The 15,097-nt window shown below is 42.7% G+C and overlaps 1 protein-coding gene across 1 annotated transcript in view; it reads right to left on the bottom strand.

Annotated features, from left to right (window-relative positions):
* Positions 1-15,097, bottom strand: part of MBOAT1 (membrane bound O-acyltransferase domain containing 1) — a 773,590-nt gene that overhangs the window by 537,413 nt on the left and 221,080 nt on the right. Inside the window, exon 3 of the mRNA XM_069613577.1 lies at positions 9,990-10,067. Coding sequence (XP_069469678.1) covers positions 9,990-10,067 — 78 coding nt within the window. The remainder of the gene's footprint in view (positions 1-9,989; positions 10,068-15,097) is intronic.

Here is a 15,097-nt window from a genome sequence, read left to right as displayed (position 1 = left end):
GCCCCATTGAAATGGTTAAACCTTAGAAAAAACACCAATGCAGAGTCATGCACTGGTGTTTGGATGAACAGCCCTATTATTTTTCTGTCGAACATCGGAATGAAAAAGAGCAAGGTAATGTAGATTTCCTTTTCCAATTTCCAACAGAGGCTGTGAAAACCAGTGAAATTAGGGGGAGGGTATGTGATGAATCTAGTGAAATCATCATTATGACCCAGGTATGGTCCTCCTCTCATGTGGCCAGGGGAAGGCAACCGCTACCTGATCCTGACCCTAGGGGTGGTTTGATGTGGGAGGATCACATGGGAGTGGACTCACATCAGGGGGAAGCAGTGACCTACTTATCTCATGATGCCCCTAGACTTCCTAAAATATTGATGGCTTATTGTAAAATAGAACCAACTATTGTTATACAATCCCCTATGGACTTCAGTACCCATACTGCTTATAGTACTGGGACGAGGAAGAAAGTCTCAAAGGCAATGATGATTCAACATGCTGGTTGTCAAAAGTTGTGGTCTAGTTGCTACAGACCAAGGCACCAGAGCAGGACATTTAAATCCCAAAATGAGGCCCAGCTGGAGGAAGGATCTGAAGGAGAGGAAGAAGGTGAATGAGCTCTTGAAGGCCGTGCAAAAGGCATAGCTGTGGATGCAGAATCTGTCTGAGGTGCAGGAGAAGCCACGGAGAGAAGGAAGAACACCAGTGAAAGCCATCACGAAGGGTGAAGGCGAGCAGAAGTGCAGAGTACACGCAGCGGGAAGCGGCGTGTCAAGAAGAAGCCCAGCTGAAGAGGAAACTTGCTCCCAATTCAGCACACGTCATGTCAGAGTTGTTAGAGCTCCAGAAGACAAACGTGCAGCTTACAGAGGGTACACAGAAGCAGGAAAGAGAGCAGACAGGACGCCGAAGGTCTGCCGCACCACCTGAACGTGAGAGGGAGCTGTCAAAGAAAGACAGCGAGTTGGCTAATTACTAATGCTGACCCTGGGGCACTCAACACGAGAAAGTTAGTAAAACCTAAAAATTTTGAATACAAAACAATTGATGAAGCAAAGCAGAAACCTAGTAACTTTGAAAAACGAATATTTAAAATAACAGAGCAGAAGCGGAAAGAACGTAAGTTCCCCTAAAGGGGACTACCACTGGGGAAAGCTTATAATCAGCATTGCCATCAGCCAAGAGGCTGAGAAAAACACAATAAACCAACAAAAGCATAAATCCCCTTTTAAGAGATATACATTGGGGAAAGCGTATGTCCTGCATTGCCAACAGCCAAAAGACTGAAAACATACAGAGGCAACAAAGGCGCAACTCTCTGTTTTTGGGATATCAACTGGGGGAAACTTTTGACTCAAACTGCCAACAGTCAAGAGAACATAAAGAAAGGTCATTATTGTTCAATACTCCTTTCAAGAAAGATTTGTGTGCAGAATCTGGGAACCAATTTTACCATCAAGTTTGAATGAAGTTCAAGGAGTTTTCTTCCTGGCAGGTGAGTATACCAGGAAAGGGATTATAGTAGTTAGTCCTGGCATGGCGAGTAGACCAGGAAAGAAGAAGATAATTGTTTTGAATTCAGAACAAACATTTGTGGAAAAACCTTTGCTCTGGCACAGGGAAAGACACAGTGGTTGGAAGAGAGTTTTTGCATCATTTTGAAAAGAACATTGTGGAATTAGAGCTGGGCTCAAAGTAATCCTGAATTGATTCAAAGGGAGGGAGTCAAATCCTGGTTACAAGGAGTACTTTCAAAACCCTTTATGTTGGAACTGATTAACAGTTTTGTTGAACTAAAATTAGCCATACATTCCTTATATCATGTTCTTGTGTGCATTAGTATGAGGTTAAGAGACTTTTTGGAAACTAGGTCATTTTTCTTTAGTTTTAGTTTACTAGGCATGGACCTCCTTGTTAGAATAGTGCAAGACACACATTTATCCCACCCTTTTTCATTTAATAAATGGCAAACCTTGAGAAAACCTTACCTTTGTGTTTGTCTCGCATATCTGACCGCTCATATCAACCAGAGGAAAAAAGGTGGAGCTGCTATTTGGAGACATCAGAAATAAGGGTGCCGGTAGCAACGTACCAGCACCCTTTCCGGACCGCCATACTACAATTCTGGTAGGCCTACTGGGTTTTCAGGCCCCTACTGGCATATTCGTCACTGAAGCACCGGGGCTGTTAGCACCGGTGGCAGTGCATCAGTGTCCCCATTCCCGTGGAGTCAGAATGGACCGTTTTCGCCGCCTGCCATGATATTCGGTGGCACTGGGACCTCAGGTAGCAGCAATCCCATAATGAGGCCCATTGTCATTGTATGTGTCCTGCAGGTATGTCAATAGGCACTGCAGGCACATTACCTGCATGTGAGGAGTTGAGTGGGACATAAGTAGGCTTTGCTAGTGGTCCTGGAGTTCTGAAAGACATGTTAAGGAACCAGATCAGAGTCTGCAGGTTCTACAACTTTGTTTATTAGGTTTTATTTTTGTTAATTATTCATGCTTGCGCATACTGGAACAAATGTGCAGGTTCAGCAGCTCACACAAGAAACAGATAATATAGCAATCACCCCCACTCAGTGTGGCGTACAGGGCTGGTACCGGCCCACCAGCCCGAGTCTATGTAGGCCTGAACAAAGCAAGGGCCCTGGTGAGGGCTCAGGGCCGTTATTGGCCCTGTATGCCCCCTAAGCAGGGGGGCAGGGTGGAGATTGCTATTTGCACCCTAGGAGTGTGTCTGGGGTGCAAATCGTTTTTTTTAAGTTTTCAAAAAACAAAATGCCCACCACCATAGGAAAAGGGGCTTAGTCAATTTTTTATATCCATGGTGGCGGCCGCAAACTGGAGGAGCGCTGGCACCAAAGTTCTGAACAAGCAGATACGTTGGGAGGCATGGAGGGCCTGGGGAATGGGTGCTGGATGTCAGTGGCAGTGTGCGGATGTGGGTTGGCAACAGGGAGATACTCCCTGTTGACTTCGCATGATCAAGATGAGGCCACCTGAGGAAGAGCCTTGTGTGGCTGGAAAAAGCAATAATAAATGTGAAGAAAACCTGTGCGTCAAATCAGGAAGGGGCCAAAATATAGCAAAATACTTCAACCAGCACTTTCAGTGGCGTATGAAGGCAACACCTGCATTCTCCATATATAACGACAATAACTGGCAAAATTGTCTATGCATGGCATACAGTGGAAGTATTTGGGAATTTGAGGCTGTATCCTGCATAGAATATCTGATTATACCCGGGCTATGAAGATTCAATGACAATAAATAGCGTTTTCTGGGTGTACTTTCTTTCCACTCGGACAGCTGCAGCATCACTGAGCATAAGAAACAGTTTCCAGCATATTATTATTATACCTATTATGTGGTACTAACATGCATGAGATGTCAGTAACTGTCCATATGAGGCTGTACTGGCATATGAAGCCAATGACCCTTGCGAGTAATGGCTCTGCTGGGCACGTGACCTGGCACTTCATGACTGTACCCCTGGCATGTCAAGTCACCATCCTAGCTAAAATACGGCTGGTAACTAAAATAGCCCTTTGGCAACGGCTCATGTTGAAAGAAAAAAAGATGGCGGTTTTCGTTTACTTCTTTTCTTTTTCGGCTTCTGTCGGGATTACTGTGGAAATCATAAGCATTGAAGAAAAAGAATTGCGGTCTTTCGTTTGTGAAAAGACTCATTACTGCAATGCAGCGTGGGAGCTATATAAAATGTTTGTTGTTTTTGAGCCCAAGGGGCATCTTCTTCATCATCGTTTAAAAAACTGCATGGATTTAACCCAAACACATCTACAGCAGGTTGTATCTTATTTGGTTCAAATCCATCAAGTGGTTTTCACACTGCGGGTATGCAAAGGAAGCAACTTCTCTACGGGCAAATGAATGGGAGCAGACAGAAAATAGATTGTTTTTTTTTCTTAATAGCATTTGAACGATTGAGCAAAGGCTTCCAGTTTTGAGGAGCCTTGCCAGATATTTGTTTTGGATTTTTTGTTTTGGAAGTTTCATCAAAATCTGTCTAGTGAGTCAAAAGATATCAGCAAAAGTATTTTGGGAAAAGTCAATGCAAGCTGTTCTTATCTAGTCGCCGTCCTATATGTGCGTGTGTGTGTGGTGCAAATATATATATATATATATACATATATATATATTTTCACTGAGAAAACTGTTATAGGGACGTTATGTTTGCAAGGTAAAATCGAAAAACCAAAGAAGTTCGCCAGAAGAAGCTATGCAACCATAACTTGCGCCACCACCGTGCACCGCTAAGACTAACCCACAGGACATAAAAAATGGCATCACAATAGCATCATTGATGATATCACGGATGACATAACATATCTGGTCAGTTGTTTTTGTTCAGCGACAGTGAGAATTTTAAGCAGAGGACGTGATCTGACTATAGCGCATTGAAAACATGATACACATACTCTAAAGATGCTTTATGTAGGCCTTGCCCTTGTGCTATATTCTTACGGCACTTTTCTTAGGGTTTTGCCTGGGCTCATCGTGCACGTACATAAGCAGGCCCCAGACAGACAATTTATATTTTATACCTGATGATGAACTCTAGTCTTAGTGTCATTTTCTGCTCATGGTGTTTTTTTCCTCCTTACTAAAGTTTCCCTGTATGTGCCTCAGATGTGTTGTGTATGCATTGATGCTCTCCATATATATATTTTGTACTAACACGTGTGTAGTAATTCTTGTATGGTTATCTGTTAATTCCAGTTTAACATCCGTCAAGATTCTGATAGGCTTGGATTTGTGATTCTTCTGGCCAATATTACCAGATTAAAAATACTCTACAACTATGGTCCATGCTGCAGCCATTGCCTATGTGTATGCGTTATTAGATTGCTGTATTAACAACACTTCAATAGAATGTTTCTGTTTCAATAATTACATTTTGTGATACATGGAGTAGTTTATGAGAGGTCTCCGATCACTTGTCATATGTTGCTAGTAACATTCTAAACAGAACCCCCTGTCGGGACTTTTCATCAATATTGATGTCATCAGTGATGTCATCAATGATGCTATTTGTGATGTCATTTTTGATGTCCTGGGTGTTAGTCCTAGCAGTGCATGGTGGCGGCGCGAGATATGGTTGCATAGCTTACCAAAACGGCACATTTCTTTAGTATATCAATTTTACCTTGCAACTATAACATCCCTTTACCAATGTTTTTTTCAATACATTTCATATGTTTTTATTAGTGCAACTTAAATATAACGACCCTTTAACAACTTGTTTTCAGTGAATTTCATAGGTTTTTATTAGTGCAACTTCATAAAGTCCCTTTAATAAAGCTTTTTCATTGAAATTCAAATGTTTTTATTAGTGAAAATGTTTCACGATGTTACATCACTGTATATAAGTTATTAATAATTCCTTTTCACATATATGAAAGAATTCATGTGTCGTTTTCAGCAGAACATGCTGGAGTTGCAAGTCAAGGTTGAATTGCATACGGCATGAGACTCAACCATGACCCAAGCCTCACAAAACCACCCGTTACCCACTGCACCTAGCCTGCATCCTAGTTCAGTGTCCACTATACCCTCCTAATTCTGACCAATGTCCAGTGCTCATGTCTTGCTGCCACCATGGCCAGTCTCCACAATCCATGGGGCATGGACTTCGGCCCAACAAACAAATCAGAATAGAGATTTGTCCTTGCCGGGGGCCAGGCCTACTGCCAAGGCACCAATGTTATATCACTATTTTTTTACTTACATTTTGACACTTTGGGAAAAATAAAACACAGGAAAGATTTGCAAAAACATGCTTTCAAGTCCTTACTGATGCTCCTCGTGCAGGTTTGCTGCAATCCCTACCAGCACTTTGGGCTGCAGTTGCGAGTAGAGTTTTCTTTCCCATTCAAACATATCCTGATTTTGAAAAACTTTACCGCATCGCTGGTCCCTGGTGGCATTGCCTATTTTAACACCATTGCCGTTCCCTGGTGGCCAGTGGGCAGATTGTCTGGGGCATGGCCAAAACTGGCCATGGCCACAGGCTATACCTCACTCACTAAAGGTATATCACTATTTTTTGTACCTACATTATGGCACCTTTCAAAAAATAAAACACAGACACATTTATGAAACCATGCTTTCAGGTCCTTGCCAATGCTCCTCACACAAGTTTGCTGCAACAAATCCGACCATGTTTTTTTTTTTAAGTGTCAAAATGTAGTTACAAAAATAGTGATATAACTTAGCCCCCACTTGACAAAATACATTCAAACTTTGTACAAACATTCAAGTTTCAGTCTATAATCTTTTTGAAAACTTGTACGCAGATTTGTCTAACAACACAAAATGTACAAACCGTTCAAACATTTTTGGAACCCCCTCTAATTTCCCCCCTCTTGGCGAAACGGCACCAACCTTTGCAAAATCATTCGAAGTTGGGTGTAAAATTATATTGCAATATTTCATGGAGTTTCATTGAATGGCGCTAAAGTTACAAGCCATCCAAAAACTGCTCTCAAATGGCCCTATAGTGCAGAAATATGCATGGATGTCCTCAAGCTTTTGTCAAGTTCGTGAACATCTCAACAATGTCCCTGGACATCTTAGATGTTTGCGTACTTCGGAGGAGTAAAAACACCAGATTTTTGGCTTTTCCTGGACATATCCCATTCCATCCTCATCACTCCTCACCTCCCCAGAGATTGTTTCATTCTTCGACAATAGTAATGTGTTTTTAATATGTTTTTATCGCGATGTCCGTGGACTACGGGAGCAGTTCGCGAAACCAACATGGCGACCATTTAAAACATTTTGACACACCTCATGTTTTTAATTGGCCAATCATCGGGCACGTACGATGTCCACAAACTTTACGCAGCTCTCTGATTGGCCCAGAGGCGTCCGCTCACAGCAAACCAGGGAGTGAGTCCACGGACCGGATGCAGCTATCACTAATTAATTTTTGGGACCTACTTTTTGGCCATTAAGAAAAAAAATATCTACTGCAAGGATGTATACCAAATTTGCAAAAGGACTCTTTTGTGAGACCGGGCTGCCGCTCCTCGTGCAAGTTTGGTGCAAATCCATCCAGCCGTTTGGGCTGTAGGCGTGAGCAAAATCTTTTCAATGTATAATTTATGTCTATCTGGATTTCAAATGTTTTGGGACCCACCCCCCCTCCCGCTATAACTTTGCACTCCCTTGATGAAACAACACCAAACTTTGCAAAATCATTCAGAGGTGGTCATATACTGTTTTTTCATAGTTTGGTCACGATTCATCAAACGGCGAAAAAGTCATAAGCCACCCAAAAGCTGCTCTTCCTATGGGTTGAGCAACTTAACAATAGCTACAGGGCCGCTACTGCAGGCCCTGTACTATATATAGAAAACATTGACTGCACTGGAGGTGGATACTTTGTGGATCCCAAAGAAGGTTACGGGCAGTAAAGCTTCTGGTTCCACAGGCGGGAGGGATGCTTGCTCAGAGCAGGGACAACCTTAGGGCTCCACAGATGCAGACTATCTTCCATAACTGCAGTAAGTATTTACTTTCTGAATTCCGTTTAGGTACAAACCAAGAAAAACTGCAATGTTGTCCTTGTGAGAGGTTCTAGTATTAAAGATGTATATGAGAAGCAGGTTATTGAATTGAAAGGTAATTCGTGCAGTTCCTTCCTGCAGTTTGGCAGTGGCAGATTTTGGTGCCAAGTGGGGAGGATAACTCCTGAAGGGGCACCATGATTCTCATCGTTTCATGGATGAGCCACAAATTACTGTGAGTGACTGAGCATACAGAGGGAGCCCAAAATGATAAATATGTTTCCGTACCCCTCTCCCTCCCCCAAACTCCCCATTTTTCAAAATAATGTGGTAAAATGATGCATTTGGCAGCACAATATTTTGAGAATGTGTAAAAAAGCACACCACTTGCAATTGGTTAATTAGGGAAACACATGAAACAAAATCCAGTTAGTTTCATGATTCATGGCCTGTCATGCCTGGTGAACATTTTCAATAAAGGGGTCTAAATATTTCCTCAAACTAATCTGAGCGACCGAGCACAGCCTAAAATAATAAATAATTAAGGGGGTTCAGGGAGCGGGGTTGATCCCTACACCTTTTTTTTAAATAATGTGCTGAAATGTGAAATGATGCATATTCAGCAAATTATTTGACAAAATAAGGAAGAAAGCCATACAATATACAATTGGTTCTCTAGAGAAACCAATGAAAAATAATCCAATATTTTTCATGATTCATGTACAGTCATGTCTGGTGTATTTGGATGCTCCTAAATATTTCTTCAAATTAGCGCGAGCGACTGTGCATAGCGAGGGAGCACAAAATTATTTACGGGGTTTCGGGGGGAGATGGAGTCCCCCCGAGAAACAGATGTAAAATGATGTACAGAATGTATGCATCTTGCAGCACAATCTTAGAAAAACGATGTAAAAAGGAATACAATTTAGAGTTGGTTCTCCAGGGTAAAACATTATAAATGCCATGCATACTACACAGGAGCACTTTACACCATTGTGACAAGGTTGCGGCCATAACCTACCTGTGCCAGTAATGTCACTGTGAGCCCCTTGCATGATCGGCCACCACAACCTCTGTTTTCCAGTAAGGGTCAATGTACATCGCATGCATAAAGTTGCTGCCTATATATGCCAGTAATGGTTAATTTAGCATTACTCTGTATCTCACCTTCGGGGACAGAGTAGTGCTACAGTGCCCCACCCACAACCCCTACCACACAAACACATGTACCATGCGCACGCCCTTATACCACACTCATGCAAAGACACCTGCACAAACACACACTCTCACACACACACACACACTCTGTTGCTAACATTCATATACATACACTCAGCAGCCAGCACCAGGTGGAAGTAGTCAAGGCGCACAGTGAAATGGCTCATGCCGGAAGGACTAGACGAACAAGAGCACACTGGCCCCATGCCATTCAGCAACATGGTTCCCAGGAAGTCTCCGAAGGTGGCGTACCACTCCGCACACGTGGTACACCTCACACCCATTATATATTTTTTGTTTTAACTAAGTTAAGCAAAGAGGGCGAACCGGGCACCAGAGAGGCGCCTAGAGGGGTCGGTGACTGATCCCCTGGCACGATCACTGTGGCTGCCATTGCTATGGTCTGCATTATAAACTTTCAAAGCACTTGGCGCAACTATGGGGCTCTGATGTGTCGCCTAAATATGAACAATGGGTGGCAGATGTAGACATTTGTGTCACAATGGAGCGCAGGGTGTATGCTGCTAGAGGATGCCCTGTGAAGGCGCAGAAGATATGGCAGAAATGGGAGGACGCGCACTAAAACGCAGCCTAAAATGCATCATCAATGTGGACTACCGGGAGCCATTTTGGTGACCTGATACATTTTATATTTTGTAAGGAGAATCTAACCTACAGACTCGTGAATAACCCTACTCCAATAATGGTAGGACTTTGAGAGTGTGCAATTGATGACCCTGTATGTGTTATGTTGTTGTATTTGTCTGTTTAAAATGCAATAAAATGTTTTATCCAAAAAAAAAAAACTTTCAAAGCACTCCGCCTCCACACAGGCTTTTTTTGTCTGTTTTCTCACACAGTTGATCTGGAGAAACCCCTTTCGTCAGCAAACAGCTCCTGAGTGCTCACTTACACCGCATTTCCTGACACACCCTGATGGCTCTCAGCTAGGTCAACCGCATTTCCAAAGCAGCATGCTTTAAGCCTTGGCATGCGCAATCCCACTTGGCAAGACACCAAAAACAAGGGAACTGTGTCTCAGCTGTTATTCCGACTTTCATCGTTTTTTCTGACAACAGCAGTAGTGATGGGAGTGGGGGTGTCTGAAATCTTTCAAGGAAGGTGCTGCATTCTTTGTACCTGTTCATTAAAGCATGCTCAGAGGAAATAAAACAACATGCTACAGTAGCTTGCAGTAATCTAGGCCTCAGTTTAAAGAACGTTCTTGGCATACCTGTGCAAATTAGGGGTGCTCGCAGTCGTCATGATTGCATAGGATAGCAAGACCAGTATGAAAATGTGCAAAGAATACCTGCAAAAAAACAGAAGCAAAATATTGGTAAATCTGTGTGCGGTGAACCACTGGTCCTACCCATCACTCGTGCCTTACATAAATAGTGCACACTCCACTGCAATATATTATTGAATGCTTCTGAGACAGGGGAGCGCTCTACGCTTCAAGATGGCCACGTTCGAGTCATTGGTCGTTAGATGTATCTAAAATGTGATTCAAACAGGAAATGGCGAGCCTTTTTAAGGCGTGTGTTAGATTGCGAGTTGCCTTGACAAAGCTATTTTGAGCAAAACGCACCGGTGGGTTGGTTCTCATCCGCTGGCTTACACGTGGTACAGAATTCTGCTACATTTTGTGTTGAATACTGTAGTTGGCAGTTTTCATACTGCCATATCTGCACACATTAATGGTATGTGATATGGGTAACTACAGTATTCACAACTAAACTGCGGCAACTCCTAAAAATAAGTCTAGCATATGAATTGTGTATAGAATACTGCAACATATTCTGCACTGGTTGCTAGTTTGCTGTAGGCTATCCTAGAGCTGCTTCTGCTTGAGCCTTTATTTTGGGGAGTAACCCATCAATCCAGAGGTGCAGAATAGTGTTGGATGATGTGTAGCTTGTCATGATGACAATTTGTATAGTTTATCCAGATCTATATTTTTTTACTCTGTGGAAATACATGAAAATCGCTTGCATTGAGGAAACAAAATGGCAGCTTAGTACTGTATTGCACCATGGGAGATATACAAATCGTTTCTCAATCAACATTTAAACAACCTGCACGGTTTTACTCCAAACCAAAAAAAGGCACATCTACAGCATTTTGTGGCCAAGTTGTTTCTTATTTGGTGCAAATCCGTCCAGCGGTTTTCACACCATAGGTGTTCAAATGAAGCCCCTTTTTCTCTATGGGTAAATGAATGGCAGTAGGGTGAAAACAGCTTTATTTAGTTTTCTTTATAACGTTTGATCCATTAAATACATTTTCACCAAAATGTCCAGTTTGGAGGACCCCTTGCCAGATTTTTGTTTTGTTTTCATCCAAATTCGTCCTGCGAGTCAAAGGTTCTTAGAAATAGAATGTTGGGGAAAGTACTGTAGTGTGTATAGTATGTGGTTGCCAGCATATTCTAGCATATTACAGAACTGCTTCTGCTATATTTTTTCTAACTCAGTTAATGCATGCCATTAATTACCCTTAAGTCTTCCTTTTCTTGCAGCAAGATATGTATATCACAAAGTGAGGTTAATATGGCATAGGGCGCAGCTCATCTGTCTTTGGCTGACAAGGTCATGTTTTCAATGACTATGCCATGATATTGTGTTGCTTCTGTGAGCGAATGTACGCAGTAGTCTTTAGAGCAAAATATACGTCAGTTACTGCAGTAGACAGTACCTATATTAGTGTATAAAGTAGAATCAACAACACCTTTCCTAAGTGTATACAGCTAATCAGTATCCGCACATAATGTACTTTGAAAGCCTACTCCCAAGTAAATCCCCACCCTATCTCACTGTGAACTAAAAATAGTCTAGCATGAAATGACACACGGAAACCACTCTATATAATGACCTTTTTGACACCAGAGTGCCAGGATGACAATTTGACCACTTGTTTTATTTTGCTGTTCATTTGTAATGTGCCTATACACGTGTGTGTCTCAAGGCGCAACAAGCCAAGAGGTGGGGGCAGGTGGGAACGATCCTACTGGGCCTTGCACATTCGGATCGTGCACGTGCAAGGTATTCATAATGCACTTAATGCCCGGGGTCGCCGTTTACACGCAGATCCAGGATTTTAACTAGTGGTGCTCAGCCTGTTCTTGCTTCTGAGCTATACTCCCTTCACACTGCCTTACCTTCTGCTACCAACAACATTCACCTTCATACACAGTCTGTTCTTTACTGTGCCACTCTTGGGCTCAGGCTTGAGTGTGACTGCGGGTTGAACATATAGAGATGGCCAAGCAAATAAGACATTGAAATTCCAGGATTGCCCGGGCACACTTTTAAGCCCCTCATGCATTAGATATTTTAGCACTGTGAGACAAACATGGTATCAAGCACTGGTCGAAGTGTACGAAAAGAAGTAGTGGACCTAACTATGTTCCCTACTGGTCTGCACGGCTCCCCACAAACCCCATCGCCCCACCCCCTCCCATGCACAATACAAACCCCCAAACGCATGAGCCTGCTATTTAAGGGAACGTCCAGTGCAGTGCACTGAAAGTGCAAGTTTCAACTTCTTCCTACACTTTTATTTTAAAACGAAACCGTTCCGGAACGGTTTCTTTTTAAAATAAAAGTATAGGAACGGTAAAACTTAATTAAAAGAAGTAGAGGAGCACCGCTCCCGACCGCTTCCGCCCACTTCGAACACTGGTATCAAGAGAAACACAGACTCAAAGGTAACAGTTTCAAAATCTTTATTTAATAAAGTTCTGGGGTTGTTGCAATACCTAAATGGCCCAGAAAGCTAAAGGGATTGTTTCCTCAACTTATGTTTCTAAGGGTCTTCGATGTCTGAAAGTCCAAAACCAAAATCCGCCTGTGCCTTAATTTATGCTTGCCCTCACTCTTTGACAAAATGTGATAGGAAGTCTTCTTAAAGACAAAATAGTGGTTCAAAAAGCAAGAAATGTAAACCACAGCTGGTTTCAGGTAGTCTTACCAATAGGTGTAGTCTGCCAGTTCAAAATAGTTAAACTCAAAAGGGTTGCCCGTGGAACCTTCCACACAGGGCTCTTGCCCTAAGTCAATAGAGTTCACAATGCCTTTGGGTCTCTTGGGATTCCCTTCCCCAAGTCTAGGCCTCTCTTCACAAAGTTCAACAATGTCTCTAATGGGTCTCTTAGTGTACCATTCCTCAAGCCTAGGCCACTCTTTATGAAGTTCAACAAACAGACAAAAAATTCCTCTTGTCAGGATGTACCTTTCATGAGGTTAGTATCAGAGACTTTCAAGAACGCCCGGTTCTTCACTCCTCCACGGCACGACCACTCCGATCTCTAGCCCCTCTCCTTATTCTCTGGCCCCTTTTCCTCTTCTGTGCCTCTTTCACTCTATCCTATTCCACTTTACTGTGCTTCCTGCGCACCTTCTTTTCCTGTTGTGCACACTTGCACCTTCTTTCCACCTTCCTGTTCCTCTTGCCCACTTCGCTGTACTTTCCGCTGTGCTCTCTTGCACCTTCAGTTTCTCACTGTGTCCTCTTCCACCTTAATTTGCCCTTCAATGTGCCTCTTGCACTCACTGTATTTCTTTTGGGTTGCTTGCACACTCTTTCTCACTTGCGGTCGCCTGCACCCTCTCTTGACTGTCTCTCACTTTTACTTTCACTTTTCCAGTCTGTCAGGTTGCTTGCACCCTCTTACCTGTTTCGGATTGCTTGTACCCCTCACCTCATTTTCGGGCCTGTCTTGCACCCACTCTTAGCTGTTATCGTGACGCCAGCGCACTTTGCTTTCTTTCATTATTTCTGCGCCTCTAGCGCACATTTTCTGTCATTCCGATTTGCTTTCTTCTACCGCTTTCCAGCTTTCGCTAGCTTTGATTTTACCTTTTCCTTGGTCTTCGTTTGCTTTCTTCCCGCTTTCGCTCACCATGATTAATTGCCAATAGAACTGGTTATGATAGAATGTTTAATGTGTGCACTCCTGAAGTTGAACACATGTTAACGGGGTCAGACTGGGGCATAAAATCAGTCCAGACACCATTGAAAAAGTGTCCCACTATCACATATTACAATTAATTACTATCCAGAACAGACTGTTTGAGTACTACCTAAGGGGGTGTTTTTGGTCAAATGTGTTGCAAATAATGTATTTGAAAACAGATCTGCTTCCTAACATTGGTTAAAACTAGTGTAGCAACCCTATGAAACTGGCCCACTCTAGCCAAAACAGAGTCCCATTCTGTCACCATCATCGTAGAATCACGGGCTGCCACTTCAGGCAATGCTCCATTGCCCTACAAGCCACTCCAAGCCCGATTTGATTTTGATTAGATTTTTTATTTTTTTTTATTTTTTATGTAACATTAGTTTGTTCAAAGGAAAGACAACTTTAAGTTACAGTTACTGTCTTCTAGTATCCACACATACTCAATCTCAATCTCAATCGCGGAAACCAATCACGGAAACCAAGGGATGCTCAGCCCTCAGACCAGGCCCTCCAGATTGGATAAATCTAAAGAGTCCAGAAAATTTATGGTGGCACAAATTAACTGAGTATTTATGCCACCAATCAAATAATTCCACCATGCATCCATGTTTCCGGATAAAGGAGCAAAATGGATTAAGTGCAGCTTGCGCTGCTCAGCAATCGCCTCACAAGCAGTGATTAAGTGCCGTAATGATTCTGTTGCATGATTACAGAAACGACATTGAGCCTCCGCTGGAGATATCTCACGCCGCATTACGAGGATCTCTTTGGTATTATAGAGATTGAGGCGTAATCGAAGGAACATGTTCCTATGGTAGTTTGAAGGAAATCTGTCCAGGAATTTTGGCAAAACGTCCAATTTATTTATTTATTTATTTATTTATTTAAATTTGTATAGCGCGCAAGCAGCCCAGGGGCATTGAGGCGCTGTTACTTGCATGAGCTTAGTCAAGGTACTTCCAAGGTCCAAGGACGAAGCCATTTTGTTTCTTGCCTCCTCATTTACAATCCAATTTTGTTGTCGAAATTTTTGTTTTGCCACTTGCGGTCTCAAGATTACGGTCTCAAGAGAAATGTCGGCATTATGTAAAATGCTAATCAGCTTGTCCTTTCACTTGTTTAGCAAACCAGCAGAAGGGTGCTCTAAGACTGTCTGCAAAATTTCGTATGGTATTGTGGCATGAACCAGCATCATTTTTCTCAAGGTGGAGATGGATTTCCACAGGACTGTACCGTAGAGTGACTCAATGCATAATTCGTATCGTATCGCTGTCATTGGCAAGTGTTTTGGCAGCCTTAGGACTTTCCGCCAAAAGTTTCCCTCTAGCTTATTCCACAAGGCCTGGGGTATGTTCCAGCCTGATTCACTTCCAAAGGTT

This window comes from Ambystoma mexicanum, chromosome 5p (assembly GCF_040938575.1).
Source record: "Ambystoma mexicanum isolate Mex_15411 chromosome 5p, UKY_AmexF1_1, whole genome shotgun sequence".
Lineage (NCBI taxonomy): Eukaryota > Metazoa > Chordata > Amphibia > Caudata > Ambystomatidae > Ambystoma > Ambystoma mexicanum.
This window is presented reverse-complemented; position numbering and strand designations above follow the sequence as displayed.